The sequence below is a fragment of the Amphiura filiformis genome, chromosome 4 (assembly GCF_039555335.1).
Source record: "Amphiura filiformis chromosome 4, Afil_fr2py, whole genome shotgun sequence".
Taxonomy (NCBI): domain Eukaryota; kingdom Metazoa; phylum Echinodermata; class Ophiuroidea; order Amphilepidida; family Amphiuridae; genus Amphiura; species Amphiura filiformis.
This window is the reverse complement of record NC_092631.1, coordinates 34974105-34995996: the sequence shown is the minus strand read 5'-3', so window position 1 is coordinate 34995996 and position 21892 is coordinate 34974105. Positions and strand designations below refer to the sequence as shown.

General features: G+C 35.2%; 1 protein-coding gene across 1 annotated transcript; it reads left to right on the top strand.

Annotated features, from left to right (window-relative positions):
• Positions 1-2700: 2700 nt before the first annotated feature.
• On the top strand, positions 2701-21621 carry LOC140150161 (O-acyltransferase like protein-like). Its single transcript, XM_072172163.1, is given in 15 exon segments — positions 2701-3085; positions 6700-6863; positions 7274-7352; positions 8001-8082; positions 8212-8603; positions 10613-10783; positions 11467-11560; positions 12788-12852; positions 12855-13060; positions 15523-15602; positions 16409-16519; positions 17447-17603; positions 19780-19966; positions 20450-20592; positions 21460-21621. Coding segments are annotated over 15 exon segments (2478 nt in total).
• The last annotated feature ends 271 nt before the right edge of the window (positions 21622-21892 follow it).

Here is a 21892-nt window from a genome sequence, read left to right as displayed (position 1 = left end):
TTTTTGCCAAATATTTTGTCAACACTTATTCCATTATGTTAAATTATTTGCACCCAGCAAACACAGAAATGTTCTCAAATTTTTTTTTTTTCAAAACGTTTAAATAACATTTAAATGTTGGATTATATAAAGGTCATGAAAACGTTTTTAAAACGTTATTGCAAATATTTTGGGCAAACATTTTTGCAAAATATTTTTTCAACCCAAAAATAACATTCTGTTTAAAATGTATCAAGTTTTCAAAAATGTTTTTGGAATGCTATTAAAATATATAATATATATATATTTATATAACCCAATATTTAAAAATAAATAAATAAATTTCGGTATTTATATAGCGCCTTACCACAGATCACGGAGTGTTCAAAGCGCTGTAATTTCGCTGCCATGGTGAATCATCAGAATCAGATCGTATCAACTAGGCATTGTGCAGCCGGAATAGCGCAAACCTATTTAAACGTTTTCTGTAAAACATTTTGTGTTTGCTGGGTGGTAGGTTATCAAAAAATGTTTTTAATGCTATGAAAACGTTTTATACCCTTTATATACCCTTTATATAACCCGACATTTAAATGTTTTCTGACAACCTTTAGTAAACTTTTGCAAATGATGTCGAAAACGTTTTGTGTTGCTAGGATTATGGATTGTTTTGAAAAAAATCACATGATTAATTCTACTGCCTAGATTGGGTAATTTTACTAATGTCGGAAACACCCTACAATTTGTTTACCCTGTTAACGGAAAGAAAAAAAATCATGGCTTCTGAAGCTTTGCTTGCCAACAGTTAAGACAATGTACCATAACGTTTTGGTTTCAAATGTTAACAAAAATTGACTAAAATTAGTTTAAGAAAAATGAAAGATACATAAATGTATGCGTTTGTCTTGATTTAGAATTATCGGGCCATGAGATGACCCAACGTGAATTTTGAGAGCATTTTGATCCAAAGTTTGTTTTGATTGCATTGAATATGTAGGTCACTGCAAATGATACCTTCTATTTACAAACAACCTGACACTAATTTGTCTGTTTCTTTTTACCGCAGAGCTACTGGTTTATCGCAAATATGGTTGCATCCTACGCATGCGCATATGTTTTATCACTATTGGTAGAAGGACCTACAGTTGGTGTAGAGAAGGCTTTTCTCCGAAGACCGAAACGTGATTAGAAAGAAAGAGATGTCAGTGGAAAAGACTAAAGCTCTATACAATCGAAGAACGTGGACAATATTATTATAGAACGGAATATTAATATGTTTTGTAAACGGTTTACCAACATAATGATAAAAATAATATTAAGATAAAAGATACTTGTATATGTTATCCTTCAAGTTAAAAACATAATGCGCGGTTGTTAGACTCCGTTAGTTAGTTTGATGAATAACGAATATTGGCGAGGTTGTATATGGATCTCCAGAATATACTAAGACTGACTTCTTGATCAGAGTTGTAGAGTACTTGTTTAAAGAGTGTTGGGAACAATAGTAATTCCATGCATTTTGAAATGCAGCTAAAAGCCGTGTATTTCAGACAAAATAAGGCATTTTACATGAATCTGTAATTTATATACTGACAGTATATAAATTAGCTACATGAACTTCAATACTGTTGTTTTCAATACTAAATGATAATTTGAATGACTTATCCTTCACTTTTAAGCAATTCATAAACAATTTTTTTTTAAACACTTGCGCTGGGATCACTGAATGGGACTTTTTAAAGTCCCATTCAGTGATCCCAGCGCAAGATGTACAATGTTTCTGGTTAAAGTGCACATTATGGGGATTTTATTCATTTCAAGAATAGAAATTAGGGAAATAACCATTATATTACATATTCATACACTCCTATTCAAAGTAACCAATCAGAAAACTGGTTAGAAAAGTACGCGGAGTGCGTTAACTGTGTATAATGACACTCCGTGTACTACGCAGTGTTTTTGTTCGCGTCGCATAGGATTGATTCATTTTTTTCGTGCGGGTTGATGCATTTACTGACCGATCGTTTTTTTACGGCAGGGGGGGTGGGCGTTTTGAAAAAATATCGACCAAAAAATTCGTGGTTCCCCCTCGCGTCCGCTCAAAATTTTGGGATTCCCCCTTGTTTTCCCGAATTACTACATTTAAAACTTAACAATCCCCCCTCCTGGATCAACGAAAATTTTGCATTACATCCTCAAGACCCCCAAAAAAATTCTGGTTCCCCCCTCAAAATGCCCATTCCCCCTGTCGTAAATAACGATAGCTCCCTTATATTTGGTTGTATTTTCCAACATTTGTACTGATAATTTTTTTCAAAATGAGCAAAAATCACGTTTTTTCTCGTGTATGAAAAAGGTTAAAAAACACACAACACTTGTTGAGAGTGATTAGTGTAATAATGCACTTAGATGCTGTTGCGTCTAATACAGTAGCCCCGAAGGGGGAAATCAAATTAGTTCAACTAAAAGGTCTCTTTAAACCCCAATGTTGGCCGTAAGACGTATGGTCAAATCACATAATATTAAAAACGCCCATGAACATGATGGAGTAATCAACAAAACATTAATACCTTGATAGCCTTGATGATTGCATAAGATATCAATAAAATAAAGCTTGAATTGTTTATAGATAAGGTGACCAAACATCTGAGTATATAACATACGCATACTTTTCCAATCAGTTCACATTCACAACCAGTTTTTATCAAGGTGGAGGCAACGATGGCTCTTAAAATTTTACTCGTGGTGATGTTATCCATAGCTGTGTTCGCTGAGAACAAAAATCATGGCCATGAAGGAGAAATACCCCGAAAGCGTACACCAGACTTTGCGAATGGGAAATATATTAACCATGCTGATATTTTCACTAGTTTTAATTATGATAAAATTGATAGTGAATTGCGCAGAGAGCTTGTGGGTAAAAGACAAAATGATATCCGCGATTGGTTGCTCGTCAAATCCAGGGAATACAAAGAAGGCAAAGTAGTAAAAGAACGGGTAGATGGAATGGCCGAAACACCTTTGGGGAATATTTCACTGCAATGTTATAATGACGTCACAAGATTTTTTGCTGACTTTGAAGCGGCTCAAGTGTACGCTCTGAAAAGTAAGTATTAGTTTGTTTTAAATATTGATTAATGTTCCATACAATTAATAATAATAATATGTACAATTATGAAACCTAGCCAACGATTTTTTAAAATTGAAAACCACAGTATAGATATTCTGGAACTACGTACACTGTTAGAAATGTTTCCTTAAAAACCCGGGTTTTACATAATTTTTTTAACAGGCAGATAACAGATTTTATTATTACCTTTCAAAGGAAGTGTCCGGCATTCACAACATAATTCCTTATATGTTAGAAAAATAATTATCAAGCACAAATAACATGGTTTTATTTAAAACAAACTCATATTGACCATAAAATGAATAAAATCAGCCGGCTCTCAACACGCGATATTAAAAATACTGGGACGTCATTGCACTCGACAATGCTCGGCGCCCGGGAATTTTAAATATCGCGTGTTGAAAGACGGCTGTTTTAATTCGTTTTTATGGTCAATATGGGTTTGTTTAAAAAATAACCATGTGATTCGAGCTTGGTAATTAATTTACTGACATATTGGCATTATGTTGTGATTGCCGGAGTCATCCTTTAACACTTTAAAAACTAAATTTACGAATATTTTCGATAAATCAGTGTTTCGGTTTTTATCCATTTTTGGAGGCATATTTAATTCAAAAAAGAAATTCTTGTAATATATCTGTGAAATTCCAGTTAAAATAAACCGGCAATTTACTGATAAATAATACGCAAACAGAAAAAAAAAAAACAAAAACAAAAAAAAAGAAATATAGTAGTAATTATTTTGATATGTGATACAGCACATCAAAAGAGGAGACTTTGTGACAAAGTGCTTTTCAAGATTAAAATAAACAGCAAAAATAAGGAAATAACAAGAATTTGGGATGTTTTTCACTTATAAAATATGAATGCCTTCAAGTTAGCTCAATCGTTAAGGCGTTCGACTATGGTGCGAGAGGTTGCGGGTTCTCGTGTAAAATACTAATATTGAGTTTGCTTGAAATTCCCCTCGACAAGGAACATTCTGAAAAGGCGCTTTATAAATGTTGTAGTATGTAGTAGGTACTGCTAATTGTCTCGTTGTAACCCGTACAAAATTCGGTGAGCTTATCCTGGCTGCGAAGGTCTATTGTGGAATGTCTAGAGTGTGCGCTTCTTAGCTGCAAGTCCCTGTGTTGTTGTTTATTGGTTTTGTTGTTTAATGGTTTTGTTGTTTAATGATTTTGTTGTTTAATGGTTTTGTTGTTTAATGGTTTTGTTGTTTGATGGTTTTGTTGTTTAATGGTTTTGTTGTTTAATGGTTTTGTTGTTTAATGGTTTTGTTGTTTAATGGTTTTGTTGTTTAATGGTTTTGTTGTTTAATGGTTTTGTTGTTTAATGGTTTTGTTGTTTAATGGTTTATGGAATCAGGAATGATGTAGGGCCGTATTGGTCAGCGACAACCTGTAAAGTGTGCTGAGGTTAACGTCTAGGCGTTGTATTTGTGCGTAGCGCACTACAAATCACTGCGCTTTTCTTTTTTTTATTATCTAATATTAGCAAATGAGGTGTCATTTTAAACCCTGCAAAATATGCTTTCAAAGCAGAAATAATGACTTCACGTCAACGTCCCCCTTTCGATGTGTTTCATCATATATGTAGCAGAATCTGAAAATATCTTCAATTGTTTTGTCTAGTGCTGGACCTTGGAAGAAAGGGATACATTTCTTCCAAGGTTGGACTATCGCTCAATGCTATACTTTTGCACTTAAAGTTTGGATCCAAAGCGGATTCAAAGATTACGAGTGCTCCAGATTTATTGAAACTAAACAGATAAAAATGTACATACACAACGTGACTAGTTCATGATGTTTATAACCTGACGTCAGTGATAAAACTTATGATGTAAGACTACTATAAAATCAAGGTTAAAGTATTAATGCAGGCTCGTAAAGTCTTAAATAGTCCGAGATTTCTGCGTCCCCTGCTGCGTGTGATTTTCCGACAGACGTAGTTACGATTTTCCGTCCAAAGACTGGTTTGTCTGTTGTTTCAGCTCGACGTACTTTTTCTCAGCGGAAAATATTTATTTAGCAAATCTAAAGCTGCCTGACCAACAATAGTTTGTGAGGGTCTATAGCAACTTTACCTTCTGTTCGGTCCATCAGGGGCGTGCGTACGTCTAAATACGAAGAATGTCCTTCTGATATCAAATAATTTAGAATTTTTTAAAATTAGCGATATAATACAAATTTTATGACAAATTATTGAAATTTGATATTTCTTTAAATTTTTGATATACAACAGTCCTCGAAGTAAACTTTATAAATCTAATGATATGTATGTAGCCTCTGGTATGTAGCTAACGATCAATTGAAGTTACTGAAGATTGATCCTCGGCTTTTCATCTCAGCTACAGACACTTTATTTCATCAGATTTATAAAGTTTACTTCGAGGACTGTTAAATATCAAAATATGAATTTTAACCATTTGCCATAAAATGTGTATTATATCGTGAGTTTCAAAAAATGATTTGATATCAGAATGACATTCTTCGTATTCAGAATGCAATTCGATATGTCTGATGTGCTCTGATATCCCACAAAAAATAAATAAATAAAACTAACACGAATATTCTACGTTGAATAAAAACTAAATTTTGAACTGGGCCTTGTGGCAATACCGAAGTTTCTTTGTCCAAAATGTTTGGTTATATTTTGGCTTTTGGTTTAGGTAAAAACGTTTTAATAACATTAAAATGTCGGGTTATATAAATGTCATAATAACGTTTTAAAACGTTTTGTATGAAAACACACTACAACAACATTTTTAAATGTTTTCAAGAAATGTTGTTGTAAACTATTTTTGCAAACATTTTTGCCAAATATTGTGTCAATACTTAAATAACATTATGTTATTGAGCCCAGCAAACACAGAAATGTTCTTAAAATGCTTTTTTTAAAAACCTTTTAATAATATTTAAATGTCGGGTTGTATAAAGGTCATGAAAACGTTTTTAAAACATTATTGAAAATATTTTGGGCAAACATTTTTCGCAAAATATTTATTAGAATGTTTTGTATGAAAACACACTACAACAACATTTTTAAATGTTTTCAAGAAATGTTGTTGTAAACTATTTTTGCAAACATTTTTGCCAAATATTGTGTCAATACTTAAATAACATTATGTTATTGAGCCCAGCAAACACAGAAATGTTCTTAAAATGCTTTTTTTAAAAACCTTTTAATAATATTTAAATGTCGGTTAGTATAAAGGTCATGAAAACGTTTTTAAAACATTATTGAAAATATTTTGGGCAAACATTTTTCGCAAAATATTTATTAGAATGTTTTGTATCAAGTTTTCAAGAATGTTTTTGGAATGTTATTAAAACGTTTTTATACCCTTTATATAACCCAACATTTAAACGTTTTCTGTAAAACATTTTTGTTTGCTGAGCAGTAGATTATCAAAAATGTTTTTAAGGTTATGAAAATGTTTTATACTCTTAATATACCCTTTATATAACCCGACATTTAAACGTTTTCTGACAACCTTTTATAACCTTTTGCGAATGATGTCGAAAACGTTTTGTGTTTGCTGGGTTGCGATCTTACTGTTTTGATTTGATATTTTTTCACGATCATAGTGTGGGCTTCATGGGGTGACGTAACAGCTTGGTTTAAGGCCTTGTTTACTGGGAATGCTAAATCACCAGGAGCCTATGAATTATGTACTGGACTTACCAAAGAAGACGACGCACTCCCATTTGATGTTCAATATTGTATGATGCAGTCACAAGCCATCGGATTCGTTAGTATTTATTATAATTATTATAATCGTTTAGATGAAGATGCTTCTGCTCCCGATGCTGATGCTGCTGCTGATGAAGACGAAGATGATGCTGATGCTGACGAAGATGATGTTGATGATAATGTTGATGACGAGGTAGATGACTTATGATGTCGATACTGTTGCTTATAATGGTGTTGATGTTGAAGATGACAATGACGATACATGTAGTGCTTATTGCTCATGCTTTTTGTGGGGTAATGGCGATTATGACGATGAAGAAGAATCAATACTAATAATGATGATTGTAGTGTTTTAATTTCTACAATTTTGTATACAGTTTGTGAGTACTGATAATGAGTAGTTTTGAGTAAAAAATATATTCTTGTGTTCTTGTTTACTAAAATGTTATAAATCATATTTTATTGTAGGTTCTCATATTCTCAGCTGTTGGTAGCTGTTGGCCGGCGAGTTGTTCAGCCGAAGATTTAACAACAGCTCATAAAACTTGTAAGTTAATCAATTACCAAAATTATTAACGTTTGTGGGGGGCATGGTGACTTAGCGGTATGAGCTCTGATTCATAATCGGTGGGTTGTAGGTTCGCGGAGGTAATGCTATCGTTTTGAGCCCTTAGACAAGGCCCTTACCCTCAATTGACTCGCTCCACCTGGGTGTATGGGTACCGACTTATACTGGGAAGTTAAACAGACTGTGGGATGAGTGGCGGAATTATTCACTGACAGTGGCGGCGCTACCGCACGGGGGGCGCAAGGGGGCGCAAGGGGGAATTTTCCCCTTCTTGCCATCCTCCAGTTTGCCCCCACCAAACTTTTGAGCCCAAACCACCAAAATTACGTAAGTTTCCACTTTCCCCCGAAAAAAATTCCTGGTGCCGCCACTGTTCACAGATGAGTCTGGCCCAAGTCACTTCGAAGTAGAGATGGGCACGCCGCGCCGGTCTGAAAAATATAGGTCACTACTGTACACCTCATTACACTTTAGATGCCATAAAGTTTCTTTGATTGCTGTGTTGGTTTAGATACCTAAACATGATTAAGGTACCAACTCCAAAATTCGTGCGATCAAGGTTGATATATCGTTATTGGATAATAGGAAAAGACTACCTTGTGATCTGTTCATTATTAACGTTTACAGACCTTGGAGTCGGAGAAGACGCTGATATTGCCTACGACTGTTTCGAAGATGTTCCATGGAGTGGCGGCGCTATTGCAACTTTGTAAGTCAATGTGATCCCATGTTTTGTATAAAGGTTTGTATATAGCCTACATAATTATGTTTTCGTATGTGTTCGGTAATATTTGGTGAGTTTATTTTATACCATGTCATATTTTTTATTGTCTTATAGATGTGTATTGTCCTTCTTTGCACTCATTGTTTTAATTGGAACTGTCTATCACGTGACCTCTCATGACCACGTGACTTCTGTTTTAGAGGAACTTAAAAGAGGCAAGTTTAAAGCCCAAACTACTGAGAACAGTTATGAACAAACAGTGCATGATGAGGCTCTTACTGGTGCGAAAACGGAATATGAGAGTGCCTTTTCTACTGATGCAACGACTGAGAAATGCATTGGGGCCGGCGAAAGTGATATTCGCTCTCCGCTTGATGACCAGCCACCTGCGTATGAGGAGCCTAAAACATCTGCTGATGCTAACGGGACGATGTCTAATGGAACTACCAAACTGGTGATTGAAGAAGACAGTCATGGAAACAGGAAAGTGGAAGGCCATAAATTAGGCAAGTATTACCCAGGAGCATCACATCGTTGTGACTTAAGGTGGCTGTGTACTCTCAGACATGCATGTAGTAAAAGTGCAATAAAAAAAAATGAGAAAACCGTTTCTTGAGTCGATAATGCTTTTTACGATGATCATATTTCCTTACCTATAGATGCTTTATTTTTTGAGTTATTGTGTAACTAAATCGTCATTTTACCGAGAAAATGAACATTGAAATAATGGCCGTTGAAGTTTAAACTGGGCACATTTTGCACTTTCCTCAAATCTCACATGAGAATGCGGCCGTTTTCGTTTTTCTACCTTACATTACATGAATATCGGGTAAATCCACGGCCCCTTGAGAAGTTTGAGCGAAATCCATTCATAACTTGATATTTATATCGGAGGAAAGAACTAGAAAAAACCCACATTTTATCAGCTAAAACGGAGCCATTTGACCACTAGGTTTTTGTGAAATCAGTGCTTCCGTGGTGTTTCCATAAGATGCGCCGCGCGCATGCGCGTATGCGTAGCGTATTTGTGCGTTAACAAATTGCGCGATACGCAACGCGATGCGTTGTTGCGCGCGTGTACCCTGGCTGGTACAACAAAGATTTTCTTTCCTTTTCAATTTCAAACACGAGTGGAATAGTGAAATAAAATCCTTAAAATTTTGCAGTTGGAGTTTACAAATCTGGATTTTCATTCCTTGTATTTATAAAAAACATAACAAAGTACAAACATATATAAAAAAAATCAATTTCGCGAAAGAAACAATGTCTATAGTATACAGCCGCGTTAAGAATACAGGTTTAATATAGATAATAATATGTATTTTGTTGTTATTGTTGTTATCATTGTTGTTGATGTTAAGATATTCGACAATTTCTTGGTTTGTCTAAAAAGTAAAGATCTATAAAGAAAGCTACGATAAGGATAATGAACTGAGTGCAATGCATTAGTCAAGATAATCGCACGCGCCGTGGAGTTATTGCATGTAGCTCGAGAGCCGATAGGCTCGAGAGCTAAATGCAATAACTCCATGGCAAGTGCAATTATCTTGACGAATGCATTTGCACGAGTACATTATCCGTCATATACTTTGAGTGTATTAAAACAATAGGCAATTATTAATTGCTGCATTCATTATATTAGTTTGAATATTAGGAAAAATATCCTAAATTTTAAAAACATCGTCAGGCCATTGACCAGGTAGCATTTAACTGGTCAAGAAAATCAATCAAATAATGCACGGGAGAAGAATACATAACGATGGATAGAAACGGGCACTAGAAGTATATTTTACGGTAAAGTGCTTGCTAAATCACAAAGATGTGTTTTTGCTTGATCGATTGATATATATATATTTGCTTATATTTATCAATTTATCAATTTATTTATTTATTTATTTATTTATTTATTTATTTATTTATTTATTTATTTATTTATTTATTTATATATTTATTTATTTATTACACATCAAAGTTATCAACAACAAAAGCAAAAAAAAACTGTTGTGAGAAAGAGCTCAATCCCGAAGTAGGACATTATTCGGCTAATGAACGGGAAGCCGTGAAACACATAGCGAATCAGAAACTACTGTGTTAATATTATGTGTAATATTTATTTATTTATTTATTTATTTATTTATTTATTTATTTATTTATTTATTTATTTATTTATTGTTTCGTACATTTCATAACATCTCTTCCATTTCAAATTATTGTTCCTAGATTTGGAATCCTTTCCAAAACACGATATCTTTAAACCGCCGTGTAACCATTGAGTCCTATGATTGGGTTATTATATTGGCGGGTTTATTACCTTTATTGATTCTAATGTTAGCTTACATCGAGGTTAATTTTCTAGTGCCCCACTGGTACCGCTGAACCAGGGATCAGAAAAACACGGATGCGACCAAAATATAAAAAAATAAAAAATAAAACCGTTCATGGCTGGAGACATGAATTTTCACAATGTTTCAATCAAATATCTTACTATATTTGTATATCATGTTCTTTCTGACAGCTTTCACGGACCGACTTTTAATGTCATTCTCGATCTTTCACAACACCGAAAAGATATTCTCCACGGGATCGTCATCTTCGATGTTAGGTTCTCTTCATGGTATTCGAGTGCTTAGTATGTGGTGGGTGATTTTGGGTCATTCTGTTTCATTCCCATTTGGATATCGTTATGGTAAGAATAATTATTGCGTATTTTGTTAACCGAGTATAACCGACGCTGGTAGACAGGATTGTGACTAAATCGGAGATTAACAAAATGAAAAATGTGTGAAAAATCTGAAGAGAATAATAACATTGTTATGATCGCGACAGAGTGCCGAATAGCAGTTTATTATAAACAGTCCCAACGTAACGTGAAGCGATTCAATCGATTCGCTTAGCGCGAGTGGCGATGGCTCTTTTGTATTATTTTATTCTGTCAACAGAGGGCGATGTTATATATATTTTTAGCGACGATAGATTTTTAAAAACCTCACAAAAAGTAACGCAGTCGTTAGAAATACGCCTAAAGATTCAGAACTATTAATCGTACAGGAAATTCAAAATTCGTTAATATTATTTTCAAAAATTTACATGTAACCTTCTTTTGGGATCGACACCCGGATATATAGGTCTTTTCTTAGCCTGGATTGAGCAGTTAGTTTGGGCCTGGTCCCATCATCAGGACCCAAGTGCGACCATTAAAGCAAGCAAACAAACGAACGAACAAACAAACAAACAAACAAACACATTTCAAATGATGTTTTTAAATTATCAAACGTAATGTTTTGATTTTAAGGAGTGGAAACAAAAACTTTCTTAATAGACCTATTCAATGGGGTGTACGTGTGTATGTGTGTGTACATTTTGTTTCAGATAATCCTGTCTATCTATTTGATGTTAATGAGAAAACAGCATTTTTGGCAGTTAACAATGCTACCTTCTCTGTCGACACGTTCTTTTTGTTGAGGTACTTACATGAACTATGCTAATTATTGAATCACAAAGTCTACATCCACCTTATCTTTGACCCCCTCTCCGTGTCTATATATATCTCATAAAAGGCCTTAAAAAGTTGTGTTCCACTGTCTTGGCAAATGGGCAATTCCAGTTGGAATCCATACACCCTATGTGGAAGACGCCCATTCAGGCAAACCCTTTGAAATTCACCCTCCCCTGTGTGGAAGATGAAGGTTATGTCTGTCGTAGGGGTAGACTATGCCATAGTCGAATTTTGATGAATAAAAATATGTTATTATTAATCATGATGAACACATTCCGTTTAACTAAAAATTGTACTGATGTTTATTAAAATTAAAGTGGTCAATAGTATAATGGTCATAAAGAGTTTATATAATTAGTGACAGTAAAAGTAAAGTATACGTTGGCCCATGTTATTGAATGCAACACATCTTGCATAATTATAATGGCTCACTTCAATACTGATTTTGGAATCTACCAGTTTATTGATCGCGAAAGCCCGGGTAAAAACACTTGGGAAACTAACAAACAGAGGGAGTAAGGTGACTGAAAATATCAGATGTGAAAATCTATCAATTGCACACAAATTAATACAAATCAGAGTTTTATGCTTAAATGTAATAGCCAGAGTATTTAAAATGGGCAAGAGGACTACGGAGAAGTCTACCATAGGGGGTGTATGGATTTCAACTGAAATAGCCCTTTACACGAATGAGATTTTTACAGCATCACCATGTGCTAAGCATGACACTTATGCTTGACCTATTAGACAGACCAAACCATGACATAATCTTTTATTCACAAATGCGGCATTTGTTTTTTCTAATTCGTTGTTCAAACGCTAAAAAATCATTTTCCTTGCTGATATTGGGTCAGCCCAGTAAAACGATACGGAGATTTAGCAGTATCCAGCGATACACAACCTATTCTATACGTTCCTTCCCAGCATGCCTTCTAATCTGAGTTATATCTCCACGTTGCTCCAGTTTCTAGAAAAATATATTTCCTTATTTTAATATCTTGAATTATCTTGAGTGTGTGAGGCATCGTTTTGCAGGCGGTGGTAGTGTGTGAAAATCGAAGTTAAATCAGGATCGTTTAAAAGAAATATTGCAGGATGCGACATCAGCAGTCCTCTTATCAATGTATTTTAGCAACTTAAAACAATAAGATCGAAAATAAGACACTAATAATCTCAGCTTTTTTGACATTTCAGTGGTTTTCTAGTGACCTATCTGACGCTCAAAGAGCTAAAGAAGACGTCTGGCCGTGTCAACTGGTTTCTTTTTATTTCCATCGTTTCTGGCGCATAACGCCCTTGTACATGGTATGCCTGGCAATATGGGCTACATTGAGTCCGTATCTCGGCAAAGGTGGAGCAAAAGACGATTTTTATGATGGTGCAAATTATTGGTGTGAGAAATACTGGTGGACGAATCTTCTTTATATCAGCAATCTCTATCCATTCCCAGGCAACATAAACGAGCAGGTTAGTTTATTGTATATGTGCCATGTAAGATAACATGTTAGCGATACGCAAATCACGATTTGGTGTCTCAAAGTATAAACACGTGTAGTTTGTACCAAAGTACAGCATTAAAAACAACAAGCGACCTTCATTCAAAGTTGCAAAAACTTTTCCAAAATATCTCTTGCGTATAGACATAAGTTTATAATACGGTAAAGGCTGCATTGTCGTAATGAAATGGAAGCGCTAGGACGGTATAAGTATACGCCGTAGGATCTCGGTAAAAGTTGTTGTCCTCAGGTTACCATGGTTACTGACGAAGTGAATCACTTTTATTAAAAGACACAATGTGAGATCTTTTAAAACCTAATATGTTGGCATATTTGTAATGTTTACACATGTCCCAACTAATACCTTATTGGATTCAGCCTACTTCATTGTGTTTCTACGACAACAGATAAAGCACGTTGAATGTAAGTCATAATTATGACTTTAAATCTCACATAGAAAGCCATATAACCAAAAAACCATGTTAACCAAAAAAGATATTAAGTGAGTTGTCTTTCATTTTACTTTAGTTAGCTTAAAATGAGCAGAAAACTTTAGTCAATAGTTTCGGATTAGTATCGTTGAGCTGCTCCTAGTTACCAGAGTCACTTGAAAACGAAAACAAATACAAAAAACAACAACAAAAAAAACCCTCAAACATGTCAAACAAGCAAACAATAATTACTGACTTATGCATGGGCTACGAACTTGCTGTTCCGTGCTTCTCATATGCAAGCACCGCGTCCATTCCTGTCTGTTGTTTGCAAGCTATTCTGCCTTGCCGACTGGCAGCTGGGTATGAATCCTGTACTTATATAGTAGCGACGCCACGTGGAAGTGGGGGGATGCCCTTGTCAGAGATCTTTCCCTCAGTTTTTGCAGCAAGTTTGCGGAAATTGAATGAATTTTGACACACCTGAAATTTACTTACATACATGCACCCCCAGAATAAATCCTGGTTATTGGTGAACTTGTATTTGGTCCTTTCCAACGCGGTGGTGGACGGTCTCTTCCTCTTGGTTGTGTGAAATCCTAATGATATACTCGATTTGGTAATATGTTGCCAGCCATCCTGACAACATGGCCAAACCACTTGAGACGGCGTTTTTGACACAGCTGTTGTTATCATATTAAGATAGGCACAAATCTTTACATTTCTCATCATTTCTCTCAATGATACATGCACCAAGTATGGAGTGAAGACACATCATCACAAAGACTCCCAGTTTGTGCTTTATAGTAGATCTTGTGAGGGTCCAAGACTCTATCTGCTCCGTATGTTGCAATTGCTAGTATGTGGGCATTATTCGCCATCGAAGTGACGTAATAAATCGGATTAACTCCCATAGCAATGGGGTAAAACAATTTTTAAAATACCGCGCTGCACTTGTACGTTCACGCGATACCTCTGCATTGAACAATATTAAGCTGCTCCTGTAAGATTAATATAATTGAAAGGAGCGGTATTGTATTCAATCTATGATTGCAAACATACGTAGGTGATGAATACAACCTGCTTGTAGTGCAGCGCGATACATTCAAACATTATTTTACCCCATTGCTATGGTAGTTAATCCGATTATTATGTCACTTCGACAGCGAATAGATCATGGTCTTCAAAACTCTTGTCAGATTGTGGTTCATATCTTCCTTCACACAAAGGAAAATTGCTCCCCAACAAACTGGTGAACTTCTTTGATTCTTGCATCAATTACACTAAACAATTGAAATAAACGATTACAATAAACAAGTGCAATAAACAATTGAATACATGAATACAAAAGCCACCTAAGTCCATGGGAAGTGATTTTGAGAGAAAAACCTGTGTATCATTTTAATTCCTTCAGTTAGATTTACCTGGTCAATATGGTAAGTTTTACGTGCAAATGAGTGGATTAACCTGTATTAGGTATGACGATTAGCATTTCAGGGACTTCGTGGGGTTCATTTTAAATTTTGGACTTAGGTGGTTTTTTGAATCATATACAAAGACAACAATGTTAGAATGAGATTACCACTAGTAAGATAATACAAAATAAAGCGCACAGGTATGTATAATGTTGATAAGCATTCTGCCATGTAATATAAACCACACACTTTCCTTTATTAAACCCATTTTTTTCAAAAGTCACTCTCTAGCAATGAATGTGTTACAAGTGGACTTTTATACATACTGGATTTCAATCAATGTGTTACAAGACTCAAATCATGGAATTGGGTGATTCTTTCATACATGCTATTTTTCACATGCCCAATAGACACGGAGGATGAATTTGAGTTGTTCTTTCATACATATGACAGGCCTATGTATAGCAACAATTTCCCATGCTTAACTCAATTTGGCCAAAGTATGGACTTGGGTGGCTTTTGTATTCATATATTCAATTGCAATTGTTCTATTCAATAATCACGTTATGTTTTTTTACTTTTTACAGTGTATGGGATGGAGTTGGTACCTTTCAAACGACATGCAGTTTTATATCATTAGTCCATTTATTGTCTATTGCTTGTACAAGTAAGTACTACTATTACTTGTCGTATTGACTCAAAGCCAAAATCACCTTTTACCCCAATTCACACGAATGCACAACACAAATACACTGTTTGATTAAGCTAACAAAATCAAGGTCTTTAATTGAAAGTAAAATATATTTGGCACAATATATCACAACAAATGCACATACAAAATAATCAGACGATCACAAGTTTAACTATTCAGTACTTAACCAACAGTCTTCTTCTTGATGATTATCTTGTTATTACAATGTTCTTGATGGCTGGTATATATCCTGTTGTTCACTTGTTCTGCGAAAATCACTGTTCAGCGATGTCTGTTGTACACTTGCATTTATATACCCTTGCTTATAAAATCCTCGCAGAGAAATGGTCCTAATTTCTCCAAACACTTAACTCCTTGCGCAGTTCTCCAAAACACTTATCTCCTTGCGCCGTTCTCCAAACACTTAACTCCTTGCACAGATCTCCAAACACTTAACTCCTCAAGGAAACAGGCTTCTTTAACACTGCTCAACATCGCCTTCGTTGCTGTATTAAAATAGCACATTATTAGCTATGCAAACTGGTAAAAATGTACCTTTTTTGAAGTACAACTATATCAACACGTAGAGAGTTTACAATCTCTCATGTTATTCTGCAAAGAACAAACTCACGCTTCCAGCTTTTTATACAGCAGAAAACCCAAAATCTATTAATAGACCATTCTGTCATTCACTTCAATCAGACGGACCAGCCAGTGTATACTATAACTTATTTAAAAGTAATTTATTCAATAATAATTATTATTATTATGTTCATATTTAGATCCAGCAAATGGGGAGTTAGTTTAATTGCCTTGCTGTGTGGCGTATCATTTGGTTCTACGGCTTACATATGCTGGTATTGGGGACTCCCAGCTTATGGATCTAATAACGGGTAAGTTGCGGACTATAATAATTTGTAGATAGTACCGTTGACTTCAGTTTGAAAGAGCTCCAGAGGCATTAATGCAATGATAAAAATCAATGCAAAAATTAATACGTAATTGCTTTGTTCCACACTTACTTACCTACCCAGCAAACACAAAACGTTTTCGACATCATTCGCAAAAGGTTATAAAAGGTTGTCAGAAAACGTTTAAATGTCGGGTTATATAAAGGGTATAAAAACGTTTTAATAACATTCCAAAAACATTCTTGAAAACTTGATACAAAACTTTCTAAACAGAATGTTATTTTTGGGTTGAAAAATATTTTGCGAAAAATGTTTGCCCAAAATATTTTCAATAACGTTTTAAAAACGTTTTCATGACCTTTATATAACCCGACATTTAAATGTTATTAAAAGGTTTTGAAGAAAACATTTTAAGAACATTTCTGTGTTTACTGGGTTCAAATATTTCAACATAATGTTATTTAAGTATTGACACAATATTTCTCAAAAATGTTTGCAAAAATAGTTTACAATAACATTTTTTGAAAACATTTCAAAATATTGTTGTAGTGTGTTTTCATACAAAACGTTTTAAAACGTTATCATGACCTTTATACAACCCGACATTTTAATGTTATTAAAACGTTTTTAACTAAACCAAAAGCCAAAATATAACTTATTTAAAAACGTTATTAAAACGTTTTTGTGTTTGCTGGGTAGTTACTTATTTGCTCACCTACTTACTTAATAACTTACTTAATAACTTACTTACTCTCCTACTCACTCACTCACTCACTCACTCACTCACTCACTCACTCACTCACTCACTCACTCACTCACTCACTCACTCACTCACTCACTCACTCACTCACTCACTCACACCCCCACTCACTCACTCACCACTCACTCACTCACTCACCTTATTAATAGGTATTACAACAATCGTACAACTACTACTCCCGGAATTGACCAAACCGATGACTTCATTTACGGCAAACCGTATGTCCGTATTCAGACGTATCTTGTCGGTATGATGCTGGGATATATTATATACAAGATGAATGGTAAACCGTATAAGCTGAACAAGGTAATGATTGGTTTTGAAATGCTAATTAAGCCACCACTTTTAAATTTAAACATCAACAAGGATAGCATGTCCAGCACGATAGATCACGTGATAAAAACCATATTTGTGGTAACATTTAAAAAGAATAGAATTGATGATGATGGGGTAAAGAGTGGGGTTTTCTCATCTAACTGGACCCTCACAGCTCAGGGTTAGGCTTGTAAATGAACATATAACATAAACGGTAAGGATAAATTTGTGAATATTCTCAATCATCCAGGTAGATGAACATGTATTAAATATGTTCATCATGACTTACTATTTTTGATAGCATCAGTATCGCGTCTCTCCCAAGACGCATTATTAGACTGACTGATCAGGTGATGAATTATTGACCTGTGACACACTTTATGACGTTCTGAAAGGGGATTTATCGGCAATTTTCGGGTCGCTTAAAGCAAGCGGTTACCGAGTGACGTATGGGATCAAGTGTCAGAGTTCACGACTCGAGGTCAACTTGATCAACACCGGAAGTCGAAAGTAAGACAACAAAAGTACGAACGTTTGGTTTCTGTCAAATCCCGTGCGGATAGAGATAAAAATTGGCGCGATACGGATGGATTAGACCAGGATTCGCTAGCTAAGGGACGCTAGGTGAAAAATCTTTCTAATCGGCTCTTTCTGCAATAAACAAAGTAATATTGTTTATGCCATCCAGTTTAAGGAGTCTGGCTGTGAGGACTCATATATAGGGGAGACTAAAACAACCCTTGCACAAACGCATGTATCAGCAGCGTAGACCAGTTCTACAGGTTTGAATGACTCTGCGATTTACACGCACCTCAATATTTGCCAATCATTCATTTGAGGATAAGTATGTGCTAGTGCTCGATACAGAACATAAGTGGGTTGAAAGAGGGGTCAAGGAACCTTCGCACAAGAGAGGAGGGGGACTTCGGCACAACCTTTTACGGACCTACGACTCAGCAATCAGGAAGATACCCTTGCGACTATCCTGTGACGTCATACCATCAAGTGTGTCACAGGTCAATAGTTCATCACCTGATCAGTCAGCCTGATGATGCGTCTTGGATGAGACGCGATACTGTCGCTATCAAAAATAGTAAGTCTAGATGATCAGACTTAATACTCATTTGATTATAAATGATAAGGGTTCAAGAAAAGATCCATGAGTAACACTAAAAGTATTACAATAATTCCAACATTTTGAAATACTAATTTTTAACTTCAAGTCGACAAGGGAAAGGATTATATAATCGGTGCACCCTGACCAGAGAGATTTAAACCTGGTACCTTACGAACTCGGAACTATAATTATGGTAACACTGGTATCATGCCTATGCAATCACTGAGGTACTAAAGGTTCAGTCCTGGTCATGGATGATATTTCTTACCTCCTTAATATGTCATATACGATAAACGGGATAATTTTGTTGAGAATTCGAAGGTGCCTTCAATTTTATAAGAATGATTCGTCGGCTGTATTCCATAGTGGCGTATAGTGATTTTTGGTAATTTTTTTGAAAATTGGCACATATGTTTTTAATGATGTTCTCTTTCATTTTTTCTAAGTCTCATCAGTCATAATTAGCTAATTAATTAGTAATTAATTAATTAAATGTGGCGTATAGTTACAAAGTGACATTTTTTGTATTCCATAGTGGCGTATCGACCATACGCCACTTTTTATACACATTTTATAATTATGAAATATCGGCAAAAATGAAAAACATCGTATGTCATAGTGGCGTACGCGTATCGGACCTATACGCCACTATGGAATACGAACGACGAAAAGTATCGCCATAGGGATTACACGGCGACCGAGGTGGCGTACGGTTAACGTAAGGTTAGGGTATTGCGTTTTGTTCGATTTCCATAGTGACGTATAGTTTTATTGTCAGTTTGCCAGCAATAGTATGTATTTATTTCTTTTGAAAAATATATAACAATAAAATCTATTTAGTTTACTACAAAAATTTCACATCATTTACAAAATATAATGAATGCCTGATTTACACAATCCAATTTAATTTGGCATTTCTTCAAACCCGATTTTCTCGAAAAGTTGTTTATTCCCGGCGCACCACTATACGCCACTATGGAATACGGACGACGGATTATGATGATATTATCTCAGGATTGTTAGCTATTGTTATGTTGTATTTTCATCCAGTTTTTGAACATCTTGGGCTGGGCTGTATCAGCGGCTCTAGCATGTACCGTAATCTACGGACTTGGGGCTGCCAATGCTGGACCACAGACACCTCAATGGCTTGCCATCTGCTACAACTGCCTCAGTAGATTTACATATGCAATTGCCGTATCTTGGGTTATTTTTGTGTGCATAACTGGCAACGGTGGTATGTTGATAACCAAATATATAGCATAATTATCTTCACCATCATCATCATTATTGTAAACCCTATGCTTGGTGACAGTGTCTTAATGCTTGAGTGGCGTAGCGTGGGTCATCATATTGGGGGACTCCGACCATGACTGGGGGCACCGTGTCTGATGGGGGGGGTGCAGCACAAGCTGTTTTTCAGCAATTTTTCCATGGGAATGTCTACATTTGCCCCGTGCCCCTTTGACCGTCGCTTTGACTCTTTCAGCTAGCCCATTGGGTGTATTTTGTTTGTTTCCTTTTGTATGTATTGTGTAATATTTATCTTGCTTTTTGATTTATTAGCCGAATTTGTAAAATAAAAACAAATAAAACAAATTATTATCATCATCGTAATCACCATAATCATCATAATAATCGCCTTTGCCATCATCTTAATCTTCATGTTCACCTTCATGATTTGAAATTAATACAGAATCCATGTTTATAATTCATACAGGCTATATCAACAGTTTCTTATCGTGGAATTTCTGGACTCCTTTAGCCAAACTCAATTTCGCTGCGTACTTGGTACATCCAATAATCATCTACCAGGTTATCTTGACCAAGAAAGCCCTATTGCATTTCACTTACGTGGAAATGGTCAGTATTGTTTCAAAGAGTAAACTATGTAAACCACCAGATTGAATTTTGCTGCGTACTTGGTACATCCAATAATCATCTTCCAGAAAATCGTTATTTAATGCCAGAGACGATGTCGCCAACGTGTGTCACTCCATTGGTCTTGACCGAGCTCGGCCGGGCTTTTTCGTTCGTCTTGATGTGTAATTATGAACATCGTGTACGCGTTCGAATACTAAAAAAGTAATCGTATGAATTAAATGAGTCCGAATCAGCAAATTACAATACTGCTTTAATGTAGATATCTAGCTTCTAAATAAAGACAATTTGTAAAATGCAGTGTACATTGGGGTCAACAATAATTATTTAAGTTCGTACCTGGGAACAGTATTACACATTTCCTATGAATGCAGCTGACTCAACGTAATAATGTCTCGAAACGTTCTTGAATTTTGTCTTATATACTATTAAAAAATCAGTGTATCCACTGTTCAATTACTGTCTCTCGAATCTGTATAAGATGGAATATTTTGACATAATACATTTCATCAAAGGTCAAAATTGATCGTCGGCTTTCCATCCCAGCTACATACACTTTAAATACATATCTTAGATTTATAAAGTTTTTAACTTCATGGACTGTCAAATATCAAAAATATCAATTTTTAATAATTTGCCATAAAATATGTATAACCGTATATCGCAAATTTCATAATCAGAAGGACATTCTCCGTATTCAGAATGCAATTCGATACTCCTGATGTGCTCTCAGGCCCCACAAAAATACTGTGCAAAGGTGGGTGACCGACCTCTTAACACAATGTACTTTTCCAAATCTTGTACTGAATAGAGTAGTAATAACAATGTTTTTTTCTCTATTTTTTGCAGAGCTACTGGTTTATCGCAAATATGGTTGCATCCTACGCATGCGCATATGTTTTATCACTATTGATAGAAGGACCTACAGTTGGTATAGAAAAGGCTTTTCTCGGAAGACCGTCACATGACTTACGTGATAAGAAAGAAAGAGATGTCAGTTCAAAAGACTAAATTTTGAAAAAGTATAAACCTTGGTTAAACTCAAACACAACATGAGCTTAAAATGGCTATGAATTTAGGATTTAGGACATCACAACAAATGTTTGAATATATGATAATAATGACACAATTTCCTGAAAAGGCTTTCATTAACCGTAATTTTGTTAAACTGCGATTTTTTTTACTTTTCAAGAAATTAATCATTTAAAGGGCAGGTCTATTGCAAAAACAAGTTTATCTCTATTCGAAGAGAATAATTATTACATTACAAGTTGACACTCGT